This window comes from Acomys minous, assembly GCF_964271855.1.
Source record: "Acomys minous genome assembly, chromosome: 14".
Taxonomy (NCBI): domain Eukaryota; kingdom Metazoa; phylum Chordata; class Mammalia; order Rodentia; family Muridae; genus Acomys; species Acomys minous.
The window spans coordinates 88,812,974-88,826,132 of NC_140496.1; the positions used below are offsets into that span (position 1 = coordinate 88,812,974).

Here is a 13,159-nt window from a genome sequence, read left to right on the forward strand (position 1 = left end):
CCCTTCTCATGCACCTTGTCTTGCTATCTCTGAAATACATGGTGTCCATGCCTTTATTTGTAATATATTTTTACACATAAATGCAACTTGCATAAGTAACTTGTAATGTTACTTGTATCTGTTTAATTTCAGGTATGACCACTTAGTACTGGATAGCCAATTTGGGTGGGTCTTCCATTGGCATTTCTCCCGCTCTCAGCCTTTCTTAGTTGCTTGTAGTTCTTTTTTTTTTTTTAATTTTTATTAATTTATTCTTGTTACATCTCAATGGTTATCCCATCCCTTGTATCCTCCCATTCTTCCCTCCCTCCCATTTTCCCCTTATTCCCCTCCCCTATGACTGTTCCTGAGGGGGATTACCTCCCCCTCTATATGCTCATAGGGTATCAAGTCTTATCTAGGGTTGAGGCCTCATGAGCACTCTCCCTTCCATGTTAGCATGTCTATCGATGTTGTCCTTGTTCATGTCCTGTATCGACAGCCATGTTGGTGAGACTTCATGGGGCAGCTTCTCTGACATTTCTAGGAGACAATCTCACAGCAAATTTCCTGTTCCTCTTACATGTACCCCGCCCTCTCCTGCTATAATCCCTGAGCCTTAGGTACAGGGGGTTGAGTTGTAAGTATCAGATAGGAAATTACTTTTAGGGAAAAGGGTACTAGTAAAATCTCTTTGTGAGTTCATTCAGGCATGCTCTTAAGTAATATAAATATCTATTCATGTTTAATTAATTAATTAATTAATCACATGTACATGAGAAGTCACTACATTTTGTGGTTTCTTTCTGCATAATAGTTTGTGTGTTTTTTCTTTTCTTTTTTAGTGATTGTGTAACTTGACTAAAGCTTTCACCATTTCGAGATTTGTTTTTGTTTTTTGTTTTTTTTTGCTGTGATTGGTATTTTATTTCTCCTTTACAAGTTCCACATAATAGACAAAGGGCTTTTTTGATAACATATTGTTATCTTTGCTGGAAATGATCATATAATCATTTTAAACAACACAAATGTGTACATACATGAGACTGAGGTTTCTGCAGCCATTAAACACCTCTTTGGGTTTAAAAAGGAAAAAAAGCAATATACTGACAATTCAACTGTAACCCTTAGAAAAACACCAGTTTCCTTACCACACCTAAGTGTTCAGTACAGGGACCTCTAATCCAAGACAGCAAGGAGCTCAAGACACTGGAAGCCAAGAGCAGCTCACCAAACCAACGCAGACCCTCCCCTACCCAGCACCTCTTCAAAGGGCTCCATATCCTCCCTCAGGAAGACAGCGGTCATTCCAGGACAGGAGCAGCAAATATACCCTTCTGTAACATTTCTGAGTGTCTTACACAGCACCTCACATCCAGCACCTCAGGAACTCCATGCACCCACGCCTACCACTCTTTAGTCGGCTCCCTTCATCTAAGAGAGGGAACCAGGTCATCCTAGTTCACTGTAGGTGCCTGGGGTAACAAAGTATTTCACCAGAAGGGATGTAAGCAATGCTATTTGATAAGAGGAAGAATAAGGAAAAAGCAGTTAGCGTAAAGAAAAAGTGTGCTCTAGCATACTAAACTATCAGACCAATGCACATCACACTGCAAAACTGTAATACAATACGGTCAAATACAATGTTCGAATATTCAACTGTTCAAGCACATGAAGATCATCTTCTCAATGACAAACCAGGCTTTTACTCTGTAGCTACTTTTGTGTAACTTTAAATCACGCTGTCCCTCAGCAAAGCCTGACACTGATCTTGATACTTGTTAGGAGTTTGACAGGAGAACAGTTAACAGCTCAACAGTCAGTCAGCTTTGGAGGTCTCCCAGCGCTCATCTTCAGCAGTCATCTGAGGACTGGGCATCGTCTTCGTCCCTCACTTCTCGGTATCTCCCTGAGGACTCCCCTTTTGGATTGTAGCTCTGCATTTTAATATTCAGTCTCTCGGCTAATTTCTGTGCTGCGAGCTTTGCCTGCATCTCCTCGTAACTCTGCTTCTGCTCTTTCTGCAGGGCCAGCGACTCTTCTATAGACAGCAGCTGTGCAGGCAGGTGGTGGAGCGGAAGGAGGCGCGCTGCTGTGATGTCATCAAGATGCTGCCTGGGCCTGAGTCGCTGCTCTTCTGAGGAGGCAGGAGACTCACCCCTCTGACGATGACCTGGTGAGTCACTCTGTTGTGTGGGTAACACATTGGTCTTAAACTTATGGGGAGGGGGCACTGGGTTTCTGGCTCGCATTTATAGCACTTCCATGTAATGCGGCTTCTTGGGAGTCTCGCTCTGGAGCCCTGGAAGGTTGTCAGCGCTGGTGTTTTCTTCTGGGGGTTCAGTCTGGTCTGAGATTGTGATCTTTTGCAATTTAGTGATAAATAGACTGTCAATGCTGCTGGTAGTATCTTCTGCTTGACTTGTAACAGGGCGCTGGGCAAGATGTTGGTTCACTTCAGACGAGGGTGCCCTGGCTCTGCTGCTGGGAGCTGGGCCTGTGCTCACTGGACAGGCAGCCTCCAAAGTCTTCTCATTCCCTCCGTGAGTGAGATGTGCAGGTCCCGGGGTTTCTGAGGTTGCTTTAGAGAATTTGATATCTACAGAGGAACATTCAGGAACTAATGACGAAGTATCAAGCATCAGGTCAGAATTCTGGGCCTTGTCTGTGTCAGTATCAACTCTTGTGGTTGCTCTTTGCCTTAGCTTACAGTCTACACTAACAGGGTTAAACAGTTCACTTCTCCCTCCAGCCTCTTCCCGTTCTGCAGTGGCTGCTTTCAGTTTGGCCATGGTGTCTGAGATCTTTTTTACCTTTGTCGGGCAATTTGCAAATGAATTTTCCGTTGCGCATAAGTCTCTCCTGGCGCCTCAACCTCTCCAGCAGCTCCGCCGAACTCTGCCACCCCAAGTCCTCGGGAGCTGGGGGCTCGAAGCCGCGGGGCAGCGAGCACATTGTGCACGGGCTGCGGCTGGCGCGGCGGGCAGGGTTCCCCGGCGGGGCCCACGGCGGGCGCAGGCTCTGCGGCCGACGGCGACTCAGGCGCGTGAGCGGGAGTCGCCATTTTCCCGGAAGAGCCCATTTCGAGATTTGTTATCTTTTTGTTTTTTGTCAACTTAAATCACTTTGTATTAATTCTATATTTGTAATATATTGTATACATAATATATTCTATATCTTTATATGAAATATGGACATTGTGGGAATAATTTATTACAGCTGTAGTACAAAATGGCTCTCACATTTATGAAAGGAAGAATATGGCATAGAAAGTGTCATACACATGCTGGGCAAAGAGGACAATTGCGTGCCCATATTCCTTTCCTGTGGGAAGGATAAAGATGTGCAATTTCATTAAAGCATGTTACGCAGAAGGAAGAGGCTTCATAGCTCTTTCACATCTACAAGCAAACCTGTGTAATTGCTGAGACCGAGGTAAACCAACAGGAACAATGACTTGAACCATTGGCAGAAAGAAGTACAAGTGATGTCGAAATAAACTATCTTGTGATGGTTAACTGCCCTTCATCTCAGTTGTATACACTTTGCTATTTATGGCCGTATAAAACTCAGTTGTGTACATATATCACATTTTCTTTACCCATTCACAGGTTGATGGACACCAGGGCTGATTCCATAACTTAACTATTATGAAGAGGACTGAAATAAACATCAGCAGTATATTAGGTAGTCTATCTCTGCATCATCCCCACCGGCATTTGTTTTCTTTTTAAAATTATTTTATTTTTGTACATATACATTTATATACAATAGATTACCTATGGCAAGAAGAACAGTAACACAATCAGGATTACATAGATGCTACATTCTTAGTGTTTTGGCTATTTGTATTTGACAGCTTTGAAGAAGACATCTTTTCTATCTTGGTGCATAAAAAACTCAGGTGACAGCACACACTGGCGAGGATGTGGAGAAAGGAGAGCACTCCTCCATTGCTGGTGGGAGTGCAAACTTGTACAACCACTTTGGAAATTAAGCTATTTGTTTTCTTAATGATAGCCCTTCTGTCTGAGAACTAAATGGTATAAAGTTTGCATTTTACTGACAGTTAAAAATGTTGAACTTTTTTTTTTTTCATGTTTATTGGCTATTTGTACTTCAACTTTTGAGAATGGTCTGTTTATGTCCTTAACACATTAACTTGACTGGATATTTGGTTTCTTGGTTTCGTTTTGAGTTTTTAAAAAAACTCTAGCTATTAGTCCTCTGGCAGATGAAGAGTTGGCAAAGCTTTGTCTCTCAACCTGTAAGCTGTCCTAAACTATTGTTTGCAGATAACCCTTGCTTGCACCTTAGTTTGCAGTATTTTCCCCATGTTTTATTTTTAGCAGTTCAGAGTTTCATGTTTTGCTGGTTAGTTTTAACAGCCAATGTGACAAACCCTAGAAGCACCTGAGAATAGAGGAATTATCTAGATCAGGCTGGCCTGTGGGCATGTCTGTTGGATACTGTCTTGATTGTTTTTTTGTTTTTTTAAAAATATATTTTATTAATTTATTCATATTACATCTCAGTTGTTATCCCATCCCTTGTATCCTCCCAAGCTAGTAAGTAGGAACCATGCACATAGTCTCTCTCTGTCTCCTGTTGACTGGGGATGTGGTGCTGTGGGTGCTCTTGACATCACTGAAATAATGGACTACAACCTGGAATTGTGAGGCGGACAAACCCTTCCTCCCCTGTGCGGCTTTTTAGGATTTTATCATAACAGCAGATATGAAGCCAGGACACATGCTTATCTTTGTGCTGGTTTTTATACATGGTGAGTGATATGGATCTAGCATCATGCTTCAACATAGAATACCAATTTAGAAATGGCTGTCATTTCTTCAATATGTATTTTTTGACTTATAAAAACCAGGTGACTATTCACTGCCTGAGTTTATTTTTGTAGCTTCTACTCTATTCCTTGATCTGCTTGCCTCTTTTGGCATCAGTATGTATTGAAATAAAATTTTTCATTACTTCAAGGATTGCCCGTTTTGCTTAGGATAACTTCGGCTGTTCTAAGTCTTTTGTGCATCTGTATGAATTTTGGATTATATTTTTGTAGTTTTGTGGAGAATATCATTGGAATTTTGTTGAAAAATTTATCAACTATTCAGAGATTTTTTCAATAATATAGATGTTTTTCACAAAATTAATTCTGCCAATCTATGACTGTGAGTGGTCTTTCTATATACTTGTATCTTTTTCAATTTTTTTCTTCATTGTTTTCAAAATTCCGTTGCAATGGTTCTTTACTTCCTTGGTTAGGTTTATTTCAAGACACTTTATCTTATTTTGAAGGTGTTGTAAGTAGGATTATTTCCAGGACTCTGGTCTCAGCATGTATATTATTGGTATTGAGAAGGCTCCTGCTTTTGTATCCTGTTACTTTATTGTTAGTGTGATAAAATGAAAAATTTTTTGATGTAATCATTAGAATCTTTTAAATGTGGAATCATGTCATGTGCAAGTAGAGGTGATTCAAAAATCTTCCTTTCCAACTTGTATCATCTTTATTTTATTCTTTTATTTTAGCTAAGACTTCAGGCAATAAAATTATAAAGATGAAAAAGAAGACACTCCTGATTGCTGTGGGAATGCTTTTAATTTCTCCCCATTAAGCATAGTGCTTGTTACAAGTTTTGCATATGTAGCCTCATTAGGTTGAGGTATATCCTTTCTGTTCTTGCTCTCATCAGGGCTTTTATTATGAAGAGATGTCAGACTTTGTCATAGGACTTTAACTGCATCTATGGACAGAATCATATGATTTCTGATTTTGAGTGTGCTCATTTGAAATATTTCATTTATAGATTTGCACAAATTGATCCATCTTTGTATGTATGGAAGGCAGCCAACTTGATTAGAGTAAATAAGCTGTGTTGTTGAAATGGGTTTGCTAGTAGCATGTATGTATGTATGTATGTATGTATGTATGTATGTATGTATGTATTTTTGAGACAAAGTCTCTCTATGTAACCCTTACTAGCCTGGAATCTCTATGTAGACCATGATGGTCTTAAACTTACAAAGATCCACATGCTTTGCCTCTCAAATATTGTGACTAGAGGCATGTACCACCATGACTGGCTACCAGAATTTTAAAAATTAACCTATTTTATGCATATTGGTATTTTTGCCTCTGTTATGCCTCTACACCGTGTGTGTTCTGGTGCCTGTGGAGGCCTGAAAAGGCTGTTAGATAAATAGTTGTAAGCCACTATGTGGGTGCTGGGAATCAAACTCAGGTTCTCTGGAAGTGCAGCTAATACAAGAGCCATTCCTTAGTCACTGAGTCATCCTTCCAGCCCCATACCAGTATTTAAAAAAATAAATTTGTGTGTTTATTTTTATTAGGGAGTAAGAGTTACTAGTTTAATTTTTGCTGTGTGGGTATTTTGTTTTTGTTTTGGTAGAGTAGTACTATACTCATCCAATGAATTAGCTTTCTATTATACAGTTCATGGGACACAGGCATTAAATATTTTATAAAGCTCTTTTCAAATTCGTCTGTGAATCCCTCTGAGCTTGGGCTATTTTAATAGGGAGACTTTTGTTTTGTTTTTTTGTTTTTCAAGACAGGGTTTCTCGGTGTAACAGGGCTCTGGCTGTCCTGGACTCAGTTTGTAGACCAGGCTGGCCTCAAACTCACAGAGGTCTGCCTGCCTCTACCTCCTGAGTGCTGGGATTAAAAGCATGTGGCACTATGCCCTGCAAGTTGGTGGGCTTTTTAATCACTTCAATATTGTTGTATATTTTAGATCTATTTGTTCATTTCTTTTTGGTTTAATTTTGGTAGGTCATATATGTCTAGAAATTTATCCATTTCTTCTAGATTTTTCTGTTTACTAGAATATAGGTTTTCAGATGATTCCTTAGTAATCTGAAGTTCACGGGTTTTCCCTTTGCATGCCTAATTTCACTAATTCAGGTCTTCTCTATGTTTTATTCAATTTACCTAAGGGTTTGAAATTTTGTCTGTCATTGCACAGACCCTACTATTTGAGTCATTGATTCTTTGTGTTGTTCTTTGTATTTTCCCTTTCATTGATTTGTGCCCTGATCTTTCTATCTCCTGATTTGGGGTTGGGCATGTTCTTTGTTCCTAGAAGACTGAGATATATTATTAAATTTTTCATTTGGGATCTGTCTAATTATTTAAAAGTGTACATATTTTAACATATTATCTATCTATCTATCTATCTATCTATCTATCTATCTATCTATCTATCATCTATCTATCTATCATCTATGTAATCTGTTAAGTCTGTTAGATTTATAATGTCACTCTGATATTTCTCTGTTGATTTTTGGTCTAGAAGATCTATGTCTTGGTAAAAATGGGCTATTTAAGTCACCCACTATTACAGTGTTGAAGTCAGTGTGTAATTTTACACATAGTAATGCTTTTACCTGTCTTTATTTTGTAATGAAATTTGCTTTACTGATGTTACCTTAGTCATTATGAATTAATAGCCTTTGTATTTTCTGACTGATTTTGGTTTGAAGTCTAATTTTTCCAGATACTAATATAGCTACATCTTGATTGCTGTTGTTACTGTCTTGTTTTTTCTACTTCCATTTCCTTGGAGTGCCTTTTTTCTATCTAAGGTTATTTTGTCCTTTTGAATGAACTGTGGTTTTGTATGTCACAAATACATTGATTCTGCTAGTCTGTGCCATTTGATTGAGGGTACTAGGGCCATTTTAACATTCAGAATTATTATTGATGATTATTGTTAATTCCTAACATTTTTGCTGTTTTTATAGTGTTTGATATTTTTCTAATCGTAATTTGCATATAGGGTATTATGGTACAGTTTATTCTTTCCTATAGCCTCATGGGTGTATTTATTTCCCTTTTCAGTATGTTGGTATTTTTCTATAGTGCTGGCATAGTGGTCATAAATTCCTTTAGTTTTTGTTTATCACAGGGTTTTTCTTTCTCTTTCAATTATGATGTATCATTTTGGTATATATAGTAATCTGGTTTGGCAATTACCATGTTTCAAAGCTTAAAATACATCACTCCATGCTTTTCTTTGAGAGCTTCTGTTGAGAAATCTGCTATGATCTAATGGGCTTGCTTTCATGCGACTTGATAATATTGTCCTGTGACTTCCAAGGTTCTCTCTTTGTTCAGTACCTTTTCCCCCGTGTATTTATCTGTTTGGCATTCTAAATGCTTCCAGTATCTGCACAGCCATCTCTTTATCTAGATATGGATGTTTTGCTGTTTTTATTGAATATACTTTTTTATCTTATACTTTTTCTCCCTTTCTATGTCCATGATCCACATACTTGGTCTTATAATGGTGTCTTGTAAATCTTCTATGTTTTATTTATACTTTATCATTATTGTGTCTTTGTTGTGCGAGCATTTTAATTCATGTAGATTTGTCTTCAGGTCCTGATATCACACCTTATTGCAGATTCTCCTTATTTCCACTGAGATTTGTACCTGATGGAGTGAGGTTTGCATTCTTTTTTAAATTTTTATTTTTTATTATTAATTTATTCTTGTTACATCTCAATGGTTATCCCATCCCTTGTATCCTCCCATTCTTCCCTTTCTCCAATTTTCCCCTTATTCCCCTACCCTATGACTGTTCCTGAGGGGGACCTCCTCCCCCTGTATATGCTCATAGGGTATCAAGTCTCTTCTTGGTAACCTGCTGTCCTTCCTCTGAGTGCCACCAGGTCTCCCCCTCCAGAGGACATGGTCAAATGTGAGGCACCAGAGTATGTGAGAAAGTCATATCCCACTCTCCACTCAACTGTGGAGAATGTTCTGTCCATTGGCTAGATCTGGGTAGGGGTTTAAAGTTTACTGCCTTTATTGTCTTTGGCTGGTGCCTTAGTTTGAGCGGGACCCCTGTGCCCAAATCTGCCTATCATAATGCCCTACTTGTGGGTTTCTGAGACCCTCTGGATCCTTCTACTTTGCTATTCTCCCATGCTTCTCTCATCTAGAGTCCCATTAGGATGTCCTCCCCTCCTGGTAAGTGAAGACTTTCGTGGGACATGCCCCTTGGGCTAGTATGCAGATATTAGTGAGTATATACCATTTGAGTCTTTCTGATTCTGGGTTAACTCACTCATTATGATCATTTCTAGCTCAATCCACTTATCCACAAATTTCAGGAATTCCTTATTTTTTATAGCTGAGTAGTATTCCATAGTGTATATGTACCACAGTTTCTTTATCCATTCTTCTATTGATGGACACTTAGGCTGTTTCCATGTTCTGGCTATTATGAATAAGGCTGCTATGAACATGGTTGAGCATGTTTTCTTGTTGTGTGCTGGAGCATCTTCTGGATATATTCCAAGGAGTGGAATAGCTGGGTCTTGAGGAAGCCCTATTCCCATTTTTCTAAGATAGCACCAGATAGATTTCCAAAGTGGCTGTACTAGTTTGCATTCCCACCAGCAATGAAGGAGTGTTCCTCTCTCCCCACATCCTCGCCAGCATGTGGTGTCGCTTGAATTTTTGATCTTAGCCATTCTGATGGGTGTAAGATGGAATCTCAGAGTTGTTTTGATTTGCATTTCCCTGATGATTAAGGAGGTTGAGCGTTTCTTTAAGTGTTTCTCAGCCATTTGATATTCCTCTGTTGAGAATTCTCTGTTTAGTTCCAAGCCCCATTTCTCAATTGGGTTATTTGGTTTGGTGGTGTTTATTTATTTATTTTATTTTATTTTGAACAAATGATGTTAGTGCAAGCTTTGCTGCTGCTGCTGCTGCTTCTTCTTCTTCTTCTTCTTCTTCTTCTTCTTCTTCTTCTTCTTCTTCTTCTTCTTCTTCTTCTTCTTCTTCTTCTTTTTTTTCCGAGACAGGGTTTCTCTGTGTAGCCTTGGTCATCTTGGACTCACTTTGTAGAACAGGCTGGCCTCGAACTCACAGCGATCCGCCTGCCTCTGCCTCCTGAGTGCTGGGATTAAAGGCATGCGCCACCACGCCCGGCTGGTTTGGTGGTGTTTAATTTCTTGAGTTCTTTATATATTTTGGATATTAGACCTTTGTCAGATGTAGGTTTGGTGAAGATCTTTTCCCAGTCTGTAGGGTGTCACTTTGTTCTCTTGACAGTGTCTCCTGCCTTACAGAAGCTTCTCAGCCTCATGAGGTCCCATTTATTAATTGTTGACCTTAAGACCTGAGCTGTTGGTGTTCTGTTCAGGAAGTTGTCTCCTTTGCCAATGTGTTCCAGGCTCTTCCCCACTTTTTCTTCTAAGTGACTTAGTGTCTCTGGTTTTATGTTGAGTTCTTTAATCCACTTGGATTTGAGTTTTGTGCAAGGTGACAAATATGGGTCCAGTTGCATTTTTTTACACATCGACCTCCAGTTAGACCAGCACCATTTGTTGAAGATGATATTCTTTTTCCATTGAATGGATTTGGCATCTTTGTCAAAAATCAAGTGGCCATATGTGTGTGGATTCATATCTGGGTCTTCGATTCGATTCCACTGATCAACCAGCCTGTTGCTGTGCCAGTACCATGCTGTTTTAATTACTATTGCTTTATAGTACAGTTTGAGATTAGGTATGGAGATTCCTCCGGAGCACCTTTTATTGTACAAGATTGTTTTAGCTATTCTGGGTTTTTTGTTTTTCCATATGAAGTTCAGAATTGAACTTTCAATGTCTTTAAAAATTGTGTAGGTATTTTGATAGGGATTGCATTGAATCTGTAGATTGCTTTTGGTAGGATGGCCATTTTTACTATGTTAATTCTCCCGATCCATGAGCAAGGAAGATCATTCCATCTTCTCATGTCATCTTCAATCTCTTTCTTCAGAGTTTTGAATTTTTTTTCAAACAAGTCCTTCACTTGCTTAGTTAGAATAACTCCTAAATATTTTATATTGCTTGTGGCTAATGTGAAGGGTGTGGCTTTCCTAATTTCTTCCTCTGCAAGCTTGTCATTTGTGTATAGGAAGGCTATAGACTTTTTTGAGTTAATTTTGTATCCAGTCAATTTGCTGAAGGTGTTTATCAGCTGTAGGAGTTCTCTGGTGAAATTTTGAGGGTCACTTATGTAGACTATCATATCATCTGCAAATAGGGATAATTTGACTTCCTCCTTTCCCACTTGGATACCGTTGATCTCCTTTTGTTGTCTTATTGCTCTGGCTAGAACTTCAAGTACTATATTGAAGAGACATGGAGAGAGTGGGCAGCCTTGCCTTGTTCCCGATTTTAGAGGAATTTCCTTGAGTATCTCACCATTTACTTTGATTTTGGCTATTGGCTTGCTGTATATAGCCTTTATTATGTTGAGGAAAGTGCCTTGTATCCCCGATCTCTCTAAAACTTTAAACATGAATGGGTGTTGGATTTTATCAAATGCTTTCTCTGCATCTAAAGAGATGATCATGTGGTTTTTTATTTTCAGTTTGTTTATATGGTGGATTACATTGATGGATTTCTGTATATTAAACCATCCCTGCATGCCTGGAATGAAGCCTACTTGGTCATGATGAATGATATCTTTGATGTGTTCTTCTATTTGTTTTGCAAGTATTTTATTTAGTATTTTTGCATCGATGTTCATAAGAAAAATTGGTCTGAAATTCTCTTTCTTTGTTGGGTCTTTGTGAGGTTTAGGTATCAATGAGACTATGGCCTCATAGAATGAATTTGGTAATGTTCCATCCCTTTCTATCTTTTGGAGTAGCTTGAAAAGTATCGGTATTAGCTTGCCCTTGAAGGTCTGGTAGAATTCTGCACTGAAACCATCTGGCCCTGGGCTTTTTTTTCGTTGGGAGACTATCAATGATTGCTTCTATTTCTGTAGGGGAAATGGGACTATTTAGCTTGTTTATCTGTTCTTCACTGAACTTTGGCAAGTGAAACTGATCAAGAAAATAGTCCATTTCCCTTAGATTTTCAAATTTTGTGGCATATATGCCTTCAAAGTAGGATCTTATGATTCTTTGTATTTCTTCAGTGTCTGTTGGTATGTCTCCCTTTTCATTTCTGATTTTGTTGATTTCAATACTGTCTCTCTGCCTTTTAGTTAGTTTGGCTAATGGTCTGTCTATCTTGTTGACTTTCTCAAAGAACCAGCTCTTGGTTTTGTTGATTCTTTGGACTGTTTTCTTAGTTTCTAATTTGTTAATTTCACCCCTGAGTTTGATTATTTCCAGACGTCTACTCCTTTTGGGTGTTTCTGCTTCTTTTTTTTCTAGGGCTTCCAGTTGTGTCATTAAGGTGTTTATGTGCGATGTTTCCAATTTCTTTTTAAAGGCACTTAGTGCTATGAATTTTCCTCTTAGCACTGCTTTTAATGTATCCCACAAATTTGGGTATGTTGTTCCTTCATTTTCATTGAATTTCAGAAACTCCTTGATTTCTTTCTTTATTTCTTCCCTGACCCAGGTGTCATTTAGCAGAGAGTTGTTTAGTTTCCCCATACGAGTAGGGTTTTTGTTATTTCTGTTGTTGTTGAATTGCAGCCTAAGCTCATGATGATCTGATAGGATACAAGGTATTATTTCAATCCTCTTGTATCTGTTGAGGCTTTCTTTGTGAACTACGATGTGATCAATTTTGGAGAAGGTTCCATGGGGTGCAGAGAAGAAGGTATATTCTTTCTTGTTTGGGTGAAAGGTTCTATAGATATCTGTTAGATCCATTTGACCCATGGCATTGGTTAATGATGTTATTTCTCGGCTTAGTTTCTGTTTCAATGACTTGTCCTTCAGTGAGAGTGGGGTGTTGAAGTCTCCCACTATTATTGGGTGGGGATCGATGTGTGGTTTAAGTCTTTTTAGCAGATCTTTTACAAATGTGGGTGCCCTTGTATTGGGAGCATAAATGTTCAGAATTGTGATGTCATCTTGGTTGACTTTACCTTTGATGAGTATGAAGTGTCCGTCCTCATCCCTTTTGATTAATCTTGGTTGAAAGTCTATTTTGTTCGATATTAAAATGGCTATGCCTGCTTGCTTCTTGTGACCATTTGCTTGGAATATTTTTTCCAACCTTTTATCCTGAGGTAATGCCTATCATTATGGGTGAGATGTGTTTCTTGAATGCAGATGAATGTTGGATCCTGTTTATGCACCCATTCAGTTAGTCTGTGTCTTTTTATTGGAGAATTGAGACCATTGATGTTGAGAGATATTAACGACCAGTTACTATTAAGAGTCTTAATTTTGATGTT

General features: G+C 38.7%; 2 protein-coding genes across 7 annotated transcripts in view; both read right to left on the minus strand.

Annotated features, from left to right (window-relative positions):
- Positions 1 to 13,159, minus strand: part of LOC311583559 (uncharacterized protein) — an 88,515-nt gene that overhangs the window by 58,549 nt on the left and 16,807 nt on the right. The gene's annotated exons all lie outside the window — the stretch shown is intronic.
- Positions 864 to 3,063, minus strand: LOC311583557 (DNA-directed RNA polymerase II subunit GRINL1A-like). The gene is given in 3 exon segments (XM_084757280.1): positions 864 to 2,231; positions 2,235 to 2,789; positions 2,791 to 3,063. Coding segments are annotated over 3 exon segments (1,098 nt in total). The 5' UTR covers positions 2,935 to 3,063; the 3' UTR covers positions 864 to 1,832.